At 36.7% G+C, this 16,667-nt stretch overlaps 2 protein-coding genes across 3 annotated transcripts; one reads left to right on the top strand and one right to left on the bottom strand.

Moving 5' to 3' along the window:
- Positions 1-2,210: 2,210 nt before the first annotated feature.
- LOC131969739 (uncharacterized) lies at positions 2,211-13,504 on the bottom strand. Of its 2 annotated transcripts, none has more exons than XM_059330917.1 (13): positions 13,334-13,504; positions 12,311-12,489; positions 10,738-12,219; positions 10,110-10,249; positions 9,154-9,328; positions 8,191-8,295; positions 7,699-7,888; positions 6,639-7,186; positions 5,661-5,805; positions 5,349-5,580; positions 4,001-4,123; positions 2,972-3,055; positions 2,211-2,879 (listed from the first exon to the last, which is right to left on the bottom strand). In XM_059330917.1, the coding sequence occupies exons 1-13, from the start codon at positions 13,402-13,404 to the stop codon at positions 2,514-2,516; spliced, it is 3,840 nt and encodes a 1,279-aa protein (XP_059186900.1). In that variant the 5' UTR covers positions 13,405-13,504; the 3' UTR covers positions 2,211-2,513. The 2 variants fall into 2 exon arrangements, with proteins under 2 accessions (XP_059186900.1, XP_059186901.1); XM_059330918.1 differs by lacking the exon at positions 13,334-13,504 and adding an exon at positions 12,995-13,159.
- A 343-nt stretch (positions 13,505-13,847) lies between these two features.
- On the top strand, positions 13,848-16,452 carry exosc5 (exosome component 5). The gene is made up of 6 exons (XM_059330923.1): positions 13,848-14,006; positions 14,252-14,365; positions 14,844-14,965; positions 15,062-15,202; positions 16,099-16,188; positions 16,268-16,452. The coding sequence occupies exons 1-6, from the start codon at positions 13,907-13,909 to the stop codon at positions 16,361-16,363; spliced, it is 663 nt and encodes a 220-aa protein (XP_059186906.1). The 5' UTR covers positions 13,848-13,906; the 3' UTR covers positions 16,364-16,452.
- The last annotated feature ends 215 nt before the right edge of the window (positions 16,453-16,667 follow it).

Raw genomic sequence — 16,667 nt, forward strand, 5'->3', positions numbered from 1 at the left:
TGGAAGGGGCCACAATTTTTCATCGACACTACTATAGGGCCACATATAACCAGATATGATGAAACTGCAATTTTAAATATGTTTACAGTGCAGTAACTTAACATATTTCATGCTCAAATGCATGTATAACAGTATAAATAGGAATACAAAAGGTTTGAAGCAAATTAAAAATAACCACTTACTGTGATTTCTTGTTTTAGTGCAAGAACAGCAGACCAACATTAATTGCAAGAAGTAATTTTGGGCATTTTTACACTGCACTTTTAAGATTTCATGCTCAAATTCATGTAGTTGTACTGAGGGCCACTTCAAGTGAGGGTGCGGGCATATATATGGCTGGCCAGTTAAAAAACGTTACAAAACTTTAAAGCAGTTTTTCTCAGTTTTACTCTTTGCATAGTTACTGCAGTTAGACTTTGTAGGGCAGTATAGGTGAATAGAGATTTCTTTTTTAATTTACAGATATCACCATGAAACTTCCTCAGTTTTTATATACAATAAGACAATATGTTTTTGCAATACAGGTTTTCTGAAATATTAAGTTTGGATATATTCCCAGGACAGCAATCTGAACATTTGATAAAGCAAAGTTATGTTCTATAAATCAGGGTATGAATGATAAATAGACAACCCCCTCAATAAAAACCTTCAGAATATAGTTAGGAATAAAACTGTTAAGTTTGATGTATGTACTTGTAGCTGAGGTTGAGATTTATGGCTCAGAGCATGCAAGCAATACTCAGATCCTTAACTTAAGTAAAAGTAGAAATACCATGGTCTAGTATTACTCAATTACAAGTAAAAATTACATATGTATTATTAGAAAAATATCAAAAAGTATCAAAAGTAAATCACCCATTATGCAGTATATTGTTCAGCACTATACAGTACTATATTATCATGTTGTTTTTTTTATGTAAAGTTGTGAAGTAAAAAGCACAACTTTTCCCTATGTAGTGGAATATAAATATGAATTAAAATGGAATAGAAATATTCAAGTCAAATGCTTCTGTAAATGTATGTAATACCTTTCAATAGTGCTTCGTAATATCTGGGTTTAAAATATGCTTTATTATCAAACGGTTTTTTTGTTTGTTTGTTTTTTAGACTCGTAACCCTTAGTTTGAAAGAAAAGCACATCTCTTCCGGTATAATAATATTGACTAATCAAGCAAACGTCAACCGGTCAAACGTGTTTTTTGTTAGTTATAACACTTGATAGCATGTTCCGCATTGCTTTGTAACTTACACAGACACATTTCATCCAGTTAACTTGTAAAACTGTAAGAACATTTTAAAAAGCAGTGAGGACGCCTTGCAGTGATACTGAATATACAATATTTCCAGTGGTGGATGTTTTCTTTAAGTAAAAGTACATGAAAATGTACCAAAATAAAAGTAGCAATTGTGCAGAATGGCCCACATCAAAAATAATACATAAAAATGCAGCTGGTAAAGTTAAGGTCTAATTTGAACTACATTTGTGTAGCTTAATCTATGATAATTAAAATCGTAACACATCACTGACTTTGTCTCTAATGTTTTTGCATGTGTTTTTTCTGTGTTGTTTTGTGTTTTCTCTGTACTCTGTTTCATGTTTTCTCTGTACTCTCAACATCATTGTAAATGCGGGGTTGCCCTCAATGATTCCTCAACAAAATAAAGGATAAATGAAATGAAATGAATGACCTACATAGCACAAAATATATGATTTATTGAGGAAAAAAGTACAGAATAACTAGTGTATGAGAAACCCATAAATGGTTATATAATAAGGTCATTTTGAGGTTCAAAGAAAGCAATCTCAAAATAATAACTCGTTGTGTTGCAGCTGTACTCCTGTCTGCCTTTCCAAAAAGTACCTGCTTCACTCAATATATACTATTGTCAAAATAGAAACAGTGATTTTCTATGTAAAGTACACTGAAGTTACAAAAAAAGCCAGACCTTCCCACTTGCTGTATGGTATCTTTATGAAAAATATTTATTTTTGTTTGTACAACGATATATACATGTTTCATTTACATTATATGACAAAGTGCACTGCAAAAAGGTGTGTCTAAAAACAAGATATAAACACTAAATCTGAGGGAAATGATCTTGCTGCATGGACAGATAATTTCACTTGACAAGATTTCTTAAATCAAGATTGTAAATCTAGAAATAAGCATGTTGAACGCTTAAAATAAGAAATTAACTCTTAAAAGAAGATAAATTATCTTACACTTCTAAATCTAAAGTTTTTTTGTATCTTGTTAAGAAACAAATAATTTGCAGTGCACTCTGCTTTGGTCAGTTCATCGCTGATTGCAGCTTTAATTTATCTTGTTTTAAGAGTTAATTCTTATTTTAAGCGTACAACATGCTTATTTCTAGATTTAATAATCTTAATTTAAGAAATCTTGTCAAGTGAAATTATCTGTCCATGCAGCAAGATCATTTCCCTCAGATTTAGTGTTTTTATCTTGTTTTTAGACACACCTTTTTTGCAGTGTGCTAATTGGTTTTTGGTTTTAACAATTTTTCTGTAGAAAGATCTGCATATCCGCCTGTTCTGGGAGAATGTGTGACCTCTCTTGGCTGATTGTTTCCCCTGCCGCGCCAAACACTCTCTCCCGGGGAGTAGACGAGGCTTGGACACACAGGTATGAGCGGGAGAGTTGAGACAGGAGCGGCATGGAGTCCCGTCTCTTCCACCACCAGGCCACAGCGTCCTCTGATGACGGTACTGCAGGCAGCTTTCTGTACAGCTCTATTTCTTGTTGGACCCTTTCAGGTGTTGTTGTCTTTTCTGCTGCTTTGCTGCTCTTCAGAGCTCGGTCCTCCTCTTCAAAGAGCTCCTCCAGGCTGGTTAACCTCGGCCTTTTGGGAAACGGAGCCTGGGAGATGGAAAAAAACACCCAAAAAAAGTGTTTGACAAGGCAGCTTGGATTAAATACGACAAATGTTTGTGTCAAGCGGGTGGCATTACCTCATCTGAAGACTCGTTTTGCTCAGATGAATCAGCAGCATCACTGTCCTCCAGCAAAACTCTGTGCTCCTCCTGATTCGCCCCCTAAATAATATATTTATCCATAATGCATTAACACGGATAAGTCCAAAAACTGACAAAAAGGCCAGCCTGTCACCACATAACGTTTAGAGAGAAGTTTACACACTGCAAGAAAAGGTGTGTCAAAAAACAAGATAAAAACACTAAATCTGAGGGAAATGATCTTGCTGCATGGACAGATAAAGTCAAGTCAAGTCAAGTCAAAGTTTATTTATAGAGCACATTTAAAAACAACCTCAGTTGACCAAAGTGCTGTATAGTTATTAAAATACAATAAAAATCATACACAAATATAGTTATAAATACAATGAAAACAATAAAATACTAAAAACAGTAAAACAATAAAATAGTAATAAAAACTCAATCCAAAAACAGTTAGAGATAAAAAATAAAAGGGTAAAAAGTAAAGAAGCCAAGGATTCTTGCCTAGCTGGGACTGAACGCCAAGGAGAATATGTTGTATGCTTAAAATAAGAAATTAACTCTTAAAACAAGATAAATTAAAGCTACAAGCAGCGATGAACTGGCCCGAGCAGAGTGACCTGACAATTATTTGTTTCTTACCAAGATAAAACTTTAGATTTAGTAGTGTTAGATAATTTATCTTGTTTTAAGAGTTAATTTCTCATTCAGCTCATTTAAGCGTTCAACATGCTTATTTCTAGATTTAATCATCTTAATTTAAGAAATCTTGTCAAGTGAAATTATCTGTCCATGCAGCAAGATCATTTCCCTCAGATTTAGTGTTTTTATCTGGTTTTTAGACACACCTTTTTTGCAGTGCAGAGACAGAAAATTCCTTTTACTACCTCAACTGAGAGTGTTTTTTAAGATCATAGCAGGAAGAGACTTTGAACTTTGAAGGGTCTAATGAGTGAGTACAGAGAGGATTGCAGCATACAGTAGCAGAACAAGCATGACACTGATAAAGAAAAGAGGAAACTGTACCTCTGTTGCGATCCTCACAGCAGCATTTTTCACTCTGTTCCAAATCTCATCTGAGTCAACTCGGTTCTTGAACCTCGGATCCATAGCACTCGACTCCTGGAGGAACTTCCAAGTATCATCATCCTGAAATAAAGCATAAAGACTCTGTCTGTCAGAGAAAAATGTAAAATGTGTGTGTATTGAAAACAAGACAAAGACAACCAAGTTCAGTCAAACCCAGATAGAGATTCAAATGAAACTTGTAACCTCTGATTTTCTGTCTATAAATAAAAAAATCCCACTTCTCATGTAGATATTCCTACAGAACAGAGATATTTCAACTGTGATGAATTGTTGCTTTAAAAAAGAAATACAGGAAAAAAGGAGCTTTTCATATTTTAACATAACTATTAATTACAGCATTAACCAATTAGGTAAATCAGTGCCTTTTTTATATGAATGACATCACAAATTACCGTTTTGTTAAAATTAGACTGACGCAGGTGGCTATAATTTGGAGATACAGACATTTTAAGCTTATAAATATATAAAATGAAGCAGTAAAAATTGTAATTGATTACTGGCATTTGGCGGATGGTTACATTCATCAATAACTAAAAATGGTCTTCTGTTCAGGTAAAGATACAAATTATTAATAGTAAATGACAGTAAATAAAATGTCTTGGGGGTTTGAGAAATTATGATGGCCATTTTGACCGTTTTCTGACATTTTATAGACCAAATGATTAACTGGGAAAACAGCCAGCAGATTGATCCATAATAAAAGTAATTGTTAGTTGCAAGGTTATAACAGATTTTTTGTTTTCAAATTCAGTTAGTTTTAATGAGTTTTTAGAGTGAGTTTGCTAGTGTTAATTAGTTTCTATTTTTTGGAAAATGCTTAGTTTTAGTTTTTTTGTAATGGGGTATTTGTCGGGTGCGAGATTAAAAAATGTCACAATAAATGTTTCCTTTATTTCCTTTGTCTGATCCATCTCAGCCCCAATAAGTTTATTAACCAGATAGATTAAATAGATTTCATATCAACCAAAAAGGTTTACATATGAAAAATGTTGACAAAGACGAAAACTAAGACATTTTCACTATAATTTTTATTTAGTTTTAGTTAGTTATGTAACCACACAATACAGTTTCAGTTAGTTATCGTTTTTAAAAAAACTTGTTTTATTTTTAGTTCACTTAACGAAAATGCTTTTTCAATTCTAGTTTTCCTTATTTTGGTAGTTTTCGTTAACTATAATAACCTTGGTTAGTTGCAACGCAGACACAATTTCAAAGTCACTTTTACAAGGAATACTCACAATAGGACAATTATTTGTATTTTTAGTCTGCTCTCCTCTGTAAATACCTTGTAACATGCTGACAGGTCATCCCAGACTTTTTCCTTGAGCGTGGCTGTGAACAGAGAGTCGTCATCCCGGGTTTCAAAGTGAGCCTCCAGTTTTTTGAGGATGGGAATGATCTGACTACAAGATGGACTCTTGTCAGCTGAGACACATAGCGTGGACGTATACAGAGGCTTCATGACCCGGGTGAACTCCTCTGCTTTCCGTTGATCATCGTCTGAGAGCATTTCCAGCCTTCAAGCAAAAATAATGACCATGTTATTTCAACAAAATGAACAATACAGGATTCTGATTTTGTTATAAACTCTCGTTACCATTCCTTCTCAAAAGCCTGTTTGGTCTGTGGATGTGTGATGGCGGCTTGTATGGCAGCATACTGCTCTGCAAACCTCTCCATCATGAGGTACAATGAGTTCCAACGTGTTCGGACATCAAGCACTAAAGAGTGTTGAGGTAGATCTGAAAGAAGGAGCCAACCAACCTCTTACTGACACACTTCACACATCCACAAGTGCTAAAAAATATGTATTAAAAAAAAGGTAATACTTTATATTAGGGAACACATATTCAGCATTTTTAAGTTGCTTATTCGCATGCGAATAAGTAACATATTGGCTCTTAATTAGTCATTATTAAGTAGTTATTAATGCCTTACTCTGCATGGCCTTATTATACAACCAGTAAGACATTAACTAAGAGTTTTCCCTCAATAACCTCAGAATTATTGCTTATTAGTAGTAAGTAAGCAAGTTGTTGTATATGAGTTATGATCTTAATATGCTTTACTTTGTATGGACTTTATAAGTCTCTACATAGCGGTGAACGAAACCATGGAAACGGCAAATAGCCACCTTCTCCAGACCTTTGACGTGACTGGTGGCTCCTTTTGGATGATTGGATGAGGATTGGTAGATTGTAATGTCAATCATTACTCTACAAAGTGGGTCACTTTGCACCAATGTTAGTCTACCAGTGACCAGCTTTGTAGAGTCCATATAAAGTCCATACAAAGTAAAGCATATTAAGAGAAGTAACTCATATACAACAACTTTCTTACTTACTACTAATAAGCAATAATTCTGAGGTTATTGAGGGAAAACTCTTAGTTAATGTCTTACTGGTTGTATAATAAGGCCATGCAGAATAAGGCATTAATAACTACTTAATAATGACTAATTAAGAGCCAATATGTCACTTATTTGCATGTTAATAAGCAACTAATTAATGTTGAATATGTGTTCCCTAATATAAAGTGTTACCAAAAAAAAAAAAAAAAGATTTCATGCACTCACTCAACAGCTTTTGTTTCTCCTGAAGAAGTGTTTGAGCTGCTGGAGACCTTTTAATCCACACAACGACAGCTCTTATCCTTGAAGCCCATCTGGTCACAGTGTTGCTGGTGTACACCTTCTGTGCAGCTCGACTGAGTGTATGTGCGAAACATCTCAGCTTCCTAAGCTCTGATTTCATGATGGCAATGTCCATACTGAATGCACAATCACCGGTCATGCCAACAACTGTGTCCAGGACACCAAACTCCTCCAGTATTCCACCTATCTGCTCTGCCTCTACGCTGTCTGTCTGAGCGTCGTAAACTGGCTTTGTACGAAGCACTTTCTGCTTCATTTGGCCTCTCACTATGAAGTGTAAAGTGACTGTCAGGTAGTGGTCGTGGTAAAAACTTGTCCACCAGTCACATGTGACTGCAGCCTGAGAGACTTGACGCAGCTCTTTGATGACACGTTTCTTCTCCTCAGAGTACCATGAAGGAATCAGAGTGTTTAGGACTTGGTCTCTAGAAGGCAGCTGGTACTTCGGGTTCAGCATTTTTGTCATCTCTCTGAATGAAAGCAGAAATGGAAATGCAGATAATCAATGAGGATATATGTTGGAGCCTATTCATTCTTTGTATTTTGGGAATGATGATGACTATTGTAGGTGAACTATTATTATTGATTATAATTGTTTTTTGCTGCTGTGATTAGGGAGTGAGGACAGCTGGTTTCTTTGAGTCTGTTTTTTGTTGAAGGAGAGAAGGAAGTGAGGAGTGAAACAATTTATCAACAACTAAATTAAATTTTTTATTTTGCTTATTGTTGGAAGTTAACCCGGAGAATATTTCTGTTTTTGTAAATAAATCCCACCACCTTATTCAGTGAGTCGTAGACCTCCTTCCCACAGACTACTCTGATGTTTTTGACCTTTTTTTGAAAGCAAGAGTAGCCGTAACAAGTTGATGAATTTCACCGACGACTCGAAGGAAATCGGGGAGTTGGCGGATCAGGCCGATCACTTGCCGACAGATGAAGAAAGCACATTTGTGCATCCAAAGTCCAGGTTCATAAAACGTACCTGAAACAGGGTGACTCCACTGTGGACAGTGGATGAAGTTCCTTCACGAGATACCTGGTCACAGCCCTGTGGCACTCCTCTGTTCTCTGCCTGCTCAGCCTCCTTCTTTCAGCCGGGTTGAGGGGGGTTGTGACTGCAGACACTGCAGCTTCTTTGTTACGGTCTAACGTGGCAATATAGGTAGAACTTTCTGTAAGAAAATACATAGAGGACAAGAAGATGACCCACCTGCATAACGATACCTAACACTGCTATGCTGTTTTATTTCCTGTGGGACTTTAACTGATATTTTTGTATGAAAAATGTCATTAAATTATCCAAAAATGAATGCCACAAAATCCCAGCAGACATCTTCAAATTACTTTTTTTTTTAAGTCTAAAACCCCAAAATATCCACTTACTATCATAATCTGTCACAATTAATTGTTAAGTCTATGGCTGACTAATATACTGAACTGTAAAAATATCAATTAGTCTTCAAATTACACTTACGAGTAACGAGGCTGCTTGCTATTATCTCCATGCACGCTGAGTCCCAGAATTCCTCTGCGTTCACTTCTCCAGTAAAGATTTCAGGGAGGCCCTGAATCTCAATCCCTACAGAAACAATTGTGTGAGATCAAATACAGATTCTGCTGTTCATCCATGTCATTATTATGAGGTATAAAGAAAAAAAAAATTATATTATATCAGAGTATCAGAATGTAACCCAATAGCTGTCAGAAATAAAAGCTTTAAAGCGGTTTCAATGACAATACATTTGTTTTTAATATTTATTTACCAGTACATTAACCCTCTGGGGTCTGAGCCTATTTTGGCCGTTTTTGAATACTTTTGATTTTGCCCTCCATGTACCGCATAAAAAATGTTTACTATACCCATATTTGATATCCATTTTCCTTCACCTATATGATCTGACAATTATTTTCTCACTTTAACCTACTTAATCAACATATTGAGCCCAAAAATCATGAAATCCGAGTTGAAAAATTATACTATTTACTACAATAAAAACCATGAATATGCTCAATGAACTGTTTTGGAACTTGAAAATGTAAACATGGAATACAAATATGAACATATAAAAAGGTAAAAATTTAGATATAATAAAACTATATATAAAAAAGTCCCATTAAAAACATATATATTTATAGTTTTTTTTCCTTGTTAACTGCAACTCTTCATAAACAAACTGTGCGAAATTACAGAGAGCTACACCAACACTCAAATATTACTATCAAATTAAAACTATCATATCTTTGGTTTTACATGACCTAGGAATGTCAAACAAAAATTGGGAGAAAGTTTCAAGTCTGTACTTTGGAGTGAAGTTGAAAGCAGCGCTCCATGTGACCTAGTTTTGTTGTTAAACGTCACATGATCTGATCAGGACGCCACGATCATAGACCCCAGAGGGTTAATCAGCAAATACAACAAGATTATAATAATATTCACCTGCCATGTTGAAAAGCCCCTTTTGATAAAGATCCATCATGACTCCAGACTGACAGTCGTGACTTGTGAGAGCTTCAAAGTGGACGTATGCCTGAAGGACCTCCATGCTTTGTGGAGACTTGACACCTACTGTCCGCTCCAGCACCTCCACCACTCCATCGACAACAGTGTCATTCTAAAACAGAGTCATAAAAATCTCACTGAGAACATTTTAAAATGTAAAAAGAAAATAAATAAATAACTACAATTAAGCAAATACATGCTCGAAACATGTAAATTATCTGCCAGTGCAGTAAGTAAACTTTTCTTTGTAACAATTCTTTAAATAAGTAAAAAAAATATTTCTGCACTGGAAAAAGCAATGATGGCTTGAAATAAATCCAAATAAACTTGAGCAGTTGTGGCTTGAATAGCCCAACTGTAGTAATGTTAAAATAAACCATTGATACTTGAAACGAGCAAATTTTGGTGGTAGAAAATGCTTTTGAAATAACATTCAACCTACATGCAACTAAAACTCTCAATTTGAACTAATATTTTAGGTAAAAACTTACCATGTTCAACAGTTAAATTGCTTGAAAAGAATGAAAAAGCTAATGTCAATCATAAAAGCAAGTCTTTAAACAATAAGATAATTAAATAAGCACATAAAGCTATGATCAGTAGGTAAATTATACTCAAAACAATATAATTAAGATACTATAGCTAGATATAAGACGAAAATACTTGGAAAGCTTCATGTTTTTTGCACTGTATCTCCAGCCATGGTGCGATGAATTCTCCTGCGGTGGTTTTTGAGTGATTTCAGGTTTGGGTATGTACACTGACAGACATCACAACCATATGATTCACATGACTGTTTGTGAGTAAGCAGGTGTTTTTGCAATCCGTCCACAGTGCCAAACCAGCGGAGACAAAGAGCTTTTTGGACACTCTTTCAGGAAATTCACACGTACCTTGATTGAGTTCTGCAGAAGCTTGCACAGCGGCAGACTCAGGATTATGTGGTCATTGTAATTGTGAAGACCTTCACTCCACTCCTGGTAACGGTAGACCAATCCACAGTCCGGACAATTTTTGACAAATGTAGAATTTTCTGGAAGACATAAACGGATGTCTTAAAGGAGCTGCCAATAATAATAATAATAATAAAAAGACTGCACTGCAAAAAAGTTGTGTCTAAAAACAAGATAAAACCACTAAATCTGAGGGAAATGATCTTGCTGCATGGACAGATAATTTCACTTGACAAGATTTCTTAAATTAAGATTATTAAATCTAGAAATAAGCATATTGAACACTTTAAATAAGAAATGAACTCTTAAAACAAGATAAATTAAAGCTGCAAGCAGCGATGAACTGGCCCGAGCAGAGTGACCTGACAATTATTTTATTAAGTGTTAGATCATTTATCTTGTTTTAATCTTATTTCTAGATTTAATAATCTTAATTTAAGAAATCTTGTCAAGTGAAATTATCTGTCCATGCAGCAAGATAATCTACCTCAGATTTAGTGTTTTTATCTTGTTTTTAGACACAGTGCAGTGTTTGCAGTGTGTAATATGTGCATGTTTGCAGACAAACCTTCCATCACTCCTGTTAAAGTTATGACTCGTGCTTTGTTGGTGATCAGGATCGGCTCTGTTAGGGAAACGTGACCTGGACACTCTTGGCAGACAGTTTGAACTGGAACCAAATGCTTTGGAAAGTCTATTTCAGACTCACACTGGGGGATCTCTTCTGGCAATGTGGAAGGCAGTTTTTTATTGTTGTAGATGTACTTTGCAGTTTGTTTTAGCCCATCATCCCTCAGTGGATACACAGTTTCTGTTAGATCTTCTGTAGAGGTTTCTCCAGGTGAGTCTTCCATGACGTCGGAAAGCTCTAGCCCTATGTCGTGTTTGGCATTTGAAGAATACAACTCTCTGTTGGTTTGGAAGAGGTACCATTTGGCCAGGGATTTGTGAATGCAGGTCATTCTCCCTTGAGAACACCTACAATGCCACAACCCTCTCTTTAAAGTATAGGTCACGAACAATCTGCCTAGCATGCTGTACTGTGACACTTTGGGCTCAAACACAGACAGATACAGGCAATGATATCCACCGAGATTCACAAGAGTAACAACCGGGGCTTTGTTCTGAGTCGCTTGCTCCTGATGGTTGAGGCATTTGGCCGCCATGTCCTTTCCAATCAATTTACTGGAAACCATTTCCTCCAACACTGCAGGTTTCAAATCTTCTCTTTTTGCATGAGAAAAACAAAAGTCAACAGACTGAAGATGAGGGCACTGGCTGTAAGTCAAGCCGCTCTTTTTTCGAACATCCAGAACGACATCGCACGGGTCTTCTTCACACGCCATTTTGTGCATGCTGCCTGATTTCTTCCTGACATGAACTGGTATGGCGGTGGCCTTGTAAGACTTTGCAACAGCGTAGATGCCATTGTGAGAGTCAATACACTGACTTCTAAGATTGTCTTTGGTTGTTATGTTCTTCTCCGATATCGACTGACAAAAGTGTTTCCTGAGTTTATGCAGCCTTAGATTTTGTTTGAGCAGGTAGAGGTTGCACATTGGACATTTTATTCTTCTCCCTGCTGTTTTGACTATCTGAGCTTTTTGCTTAACAGAGTGGCCTGTTAAAGACGAGGGGTGGTCCACTGGGACAGGCGGGTCAGGTGGAGCAGCAGCCTGGGCAGCTGCAGCTGTGGGTTCAACAAGGTGCTCAGGTGAAACAGGAGGCTGGTCGGATTCAGACTTTGGTTCACGTGGGGGGTCTGGTTTGGATTTGGGCTGAGCAGGGGGATCAGGTGGAGCAGGGGACTTTCCCGCCCAGATAGTTTGCTGTAAAGGGGGCGTGAAGTTGAGCAGGAGGATGGTTGTGGTAGCTGGCCCAGCTGAAGCAGCAGACTTGATGCCTTTGTCTGTGGTGTAACGTTGCACTTCCACACATTTGTCCATATGACTTTCAAACTGTTTCCGGTTTATAATTGTCTTTGAGCAGTACGGACAGTGAAAATGTTTCTCTTGTCTGCACTTAAAATTGCATATATAAATATTAAACTCTGCAAAGAAAAAACAAAATTTGTTTAAATTAATTTCATGTTCCAGGATACATTTTCTGTATATGTTTCAGGCAGTAGCTTATATTCTGACCTCCATGTTGCAAGGCCCTCATCCTGTGGATTTCTACATGTGTCCAAACACTTGCATAGTCTCCTTTTGGTTTGTAGACGGACGGCAGGCAGAAGGGACAGTGGTACAGTTTGCAGTCTTTGCACAACTCCACATTCCTGCGGCCATCTGATTGTCTCCGCACTGTCACATGCAGATTTCTGGAGACACAACAAACGTTTTTCTTAAACAAATAATTGATTTCTGTTATTATATCTGTTATTGCCAGTCTCTAGTTCTCCCTTTTTCTATTTTTGCTTTGATTGTATTTGTCTATTTAATTGTGTGTATATGTATATGTATACATATATGTATATATATATATATATATATATATATATATATATATATATATATATATATGTGTGTATGTGCAAATATACTATATTGTACTGACGGTTTCATTTAATCGCTTCTATTAAATTCTCCAACAACCAAAAAGCAATTAAAACAGTTGATATTTGTGAACGATTAAATATATTACTGTAAGATCTTCCCCCACTGGCATAGAATATACATATGAAATTATTTTGTAATGAATTGTATGTTTCTTATGATTGTAAAACAAAGTGGTAATAAAAATAAATAAATACATAAAAAAAAGATAAAAAAAAAAAACATAGACAGGATGTAGAAGCGACCAATCAGGAAAAAATAAATAAATACCGGTAAATAAAAAAAAGCTATGCATCCTCTTCCTGTTTTCACAGCTGACGTAAAGTCATCAACCACCAGTCGTCGTTTTCACAGCAACACCAGTTAAACCGTAACACCTGTTCACAAAACAACGTCGTACACTACAGTTAGTTAATGCTGGTTGCTACTGGTAATGTAACGTTAATGTTCGCTAGCTACCGTTAGCTTGCAGTTTGTCAACAGTGCGAGTAGTTTGGACATTATTCCCTATTATAACTATCACCGCTGTTTATGTTAGTAACGTAAAAACACGGGTAAATAGAGATAATAACTGTGTTTAGATTGAAAATACTCAAATACTCCTCTTACCCATTGACACTCCCAGAAAGATGTTCCCGCACCCACTTTGTCTCACAACACGCCCCAGACGCCTGCGACATCTTGGCTGCAGGTTTATGAAGTTTTCCTGTGCGGAGTGTTCAGGAAGCATCTAGTGGTCACACTGAGGAACTGAATTTAAATATTTTTTTAATTTTCCTTAAAAAGATAAAAAGCAAATATGCCATTAAATTAAGTCTGGACTTTGCCCGTCTACTGATGTTCTGAATTAGAACTTATTTTAATTCTATTATTTTGTTGTTCCGTTTTTTTTTTGTACTAAATGCCTGATAATGTCTTTTTTGTTTCTTTAATCCCATAATCCCTTTTTTGGCACTTTTATTGTACACAATTTAATTTGTATAGTAACTATTAATATCCTCGTTGAGAGTTTGTATTTTCAAATGTTCAATAAATGAATAAATAAAAAGATAAAAAGATATTAATGTCCATGAGGGTATGTTTATTACCGCCCTCTTTCCACGTCATCAGTAAGTGCCCCAAACGGCAAAACAGAATACGTCACTCTCTCGCGTCAAAGTGCTCCTTCCTCGCAGCTGCAGCATGATGGAGGTGTGCGGCTCCTCCAGTGGCTCTCTGAGAGAGTTTGGATGTGAACAGAGCTTACTGTCTCGACCTGACGGCTCAGCGTCCTTTATACAAGGTAAAGACGCTTTATAATATGATTTGGAGTTAGATATAAGTTGCAGCTAACTGTTGTTAATCTAAAGTTACTTTGTGTCAAACTCGTTTGAAGGGTGCTTTTCTCCCTTCTGGATGTTCTATTTTTTGTAATTGTCTGTATTTTGTTGTTTTTCAGTTGCACTCAGGGCAAAACACAATTCCTGCATCTGGATCATTAATGTATTTTAAGTGGAATAATGTCACTTCTTTTGTTCTCATTTGAAGGAGACACAAGTGTGTTGGCTGCGGCGTACGGACCAGCTGAGGTCAAAGTCAGTAAGGAAATCTATGACCGGGCAACACTGGAAGTGTTGATTCAGCCCAAAGTGGGACTGCCAAGTAAGTGATTATCTTATTTCTCATTAAGCAGCTTTATGTGATTTGTTTACTCAGAGTCTAGTGCAGTTCCTGGATGTTGTTCTAATGCTGTGTTGGTAGCTTTAATCTTTGAATGCAGGTGATCATTTATTCTTTCTAGCACTTTGTTAAAGAATGTTTTTTGAGTAGAGTAGGAATATATATTCATACATGAAACATTTAAGTTGAGTATTTTACACAATACAGACCGGATACTTTAGTTACAATGCAGTGTTGAAACTAGGACATGCATAATATAGCTGCAAAATGTGTTTTGCAGTTCAGAAATAAATGTTTCTACAAGCTTCTTTTGGGGGAAAATAGGGATCTAAAGGGCTTTGGGGGGCAACTTCTGTTCATTTTTTATTGTGTATAAGTTGTCCTACCACAACACACCACAAGGTGGTATAAGTGAGCCGATTTCATCAAGTATTTATGCCAACATTTCTTTATGTACCAGGTGTAAGAGAGCGATCTCAAGAGCAATGTGTGCGAGAAACCTGCGAGGCGTCTCTGCTCTTGACTCTTCATCCTCGTTCGTCCCTCACTCTCATTCTTCAGCTGATACACGATGATGGATCAGTATCCTTCAGTAAAAGTCTCTGCTGTCTCTGCAGAATATTAAATGGTGTGTTAAAGGTGTTTCCTGGTGAGTTTTCTTCCTGACCCGCTCCTCAGCTCCTGTCCTGCTTTTTGAATGCTGCCTGCATGGCTCTTATGGATGCAGGCCTGCCAATGAGTTGCCTGTTCTGTGGAGTGACCTGTGCCATCGACGCGGACGGTCAAATCATAACGGACCCCACTGCAGCTCAGGAGAAGGTAAGTCTGAGGCTCGTGTGCTGCGTTGTGTGAAAAATACCTCAAAGCCCTTTAACAACAACGGTGGTTGGTGTTGTTTGTGACATTTCTAAAATCACAGATAGAAAAGGGCCAGGAGAAGAGTTGAGTATATTTTATAGCTGCACTGTATTGTACAGAAAGCCTCCAATAAAATAAAAATACCAACTGATTGTGAATATACTGTAGATTTGAAAAGCCTTGAAGGCACAATATATAATTTTCTGTCACTTATTTTCTGTCTCTTGATCAAAACGATAACAAAAGACTGTTGTAAAATATTGTGGGATCATGGGATTCATACATTCTAGTAAATTTTGTCCATTTTTTAGTGAAATGGGTTTAACATCTGAGCGTTTTGACATGCAGCCTTCAAAACCATTTTTAACCCAATGCCGCCAGATGGTTTGTTACAAAAAAACATCCGAGAAGCTGTTATTGGAAACTGTTAGAAAAAGGGCTGCCACTTTCAAAACCAATATTTTGCAGGTGATTGGATGAAGCATATATTATATACTCTGTTTAAACCTTTTATAACTCCATGGTTCGCAAGAAAAAAAGAGACACTTTCAGGAATTTAAAAGTCTCACTGAAATGAAGTCTGATGAAGCAGATTCAGGGAAAATTGGGCACGCAAAAAAATGTACCACCACTGACTGACTATTCCCTTTGATGAATTCTTGCAGAATAGCATGTGTAATACAGTGATGTACACCTGATTTGATGATTTGTAACTGAATGTATCGCTAGTGGAAATTTGTTTGTATGACTTAATCTTTTGTAAAAACTCTTGTGCATCCTCTGATCATATGGATGTCGGCACCACATTAATCCTCGCTGAATTAGTGAAGTCGCTCTTGTCTGTTTCCTGTCACCAGGAAAGTCGAGCGTTGATGACCTTTGCTATTGACAGTACAGAACACAGAGTAATGATGTCATCCACCAAAGGATCATTTTCAGTTCATGAGGTCAGTAAATAAATGAGCAAATGTACTTGTGTTTGTGAGAATGTGAGTTTTGGACTCCATCCAGTCTTTTCTTCTCCAGCTGCAGCAGTGTATAGCAGTCAGTCAGAAAGCATCAGAGAAGATCTTCCAGTTCTACAGAGACTCTGTCAGGCGGCGATACTCCAAATCCCTCTGATGAAGCAGCAACTTTCCTTTTTTCTACTGCTATTTTTTTTAAACAATGAATACAAATTCTGATGTAGCAATAAAATATTTAGTAACCACTCTCAGCCTCCTTTTGCCTCAGTTCAGTTGTAGTCAGCTGTCACGTGAAGTGATGTTTACATTTAGACATTTGTAAGAAAACCACAAGGCTCGTACGTTTGTGTGAAATCCTTGAATACACTTGGTTTGAATGTGGTGTTTCCAAGGTTTGAAAAGGGCTTGAAACTGCTTGAAAATATTATTGCATTACTTTCACATTAATTCACTATCTGGCT

The sequence above is a fragment of the Centropristis striata genome, chromosome 4, assembly GCF_030273125.1.
Source record: "Centropristis striata isolate RG_2023a ecotype Rhode Island chromosome 4, C.striata_1.0, whole genome shotgun sequence".
NCBI lineage: Eukaryota > Metazoa > Chordata > Actinopteri > Perciformes > Serranidae > Centropristis > Centropristis striata.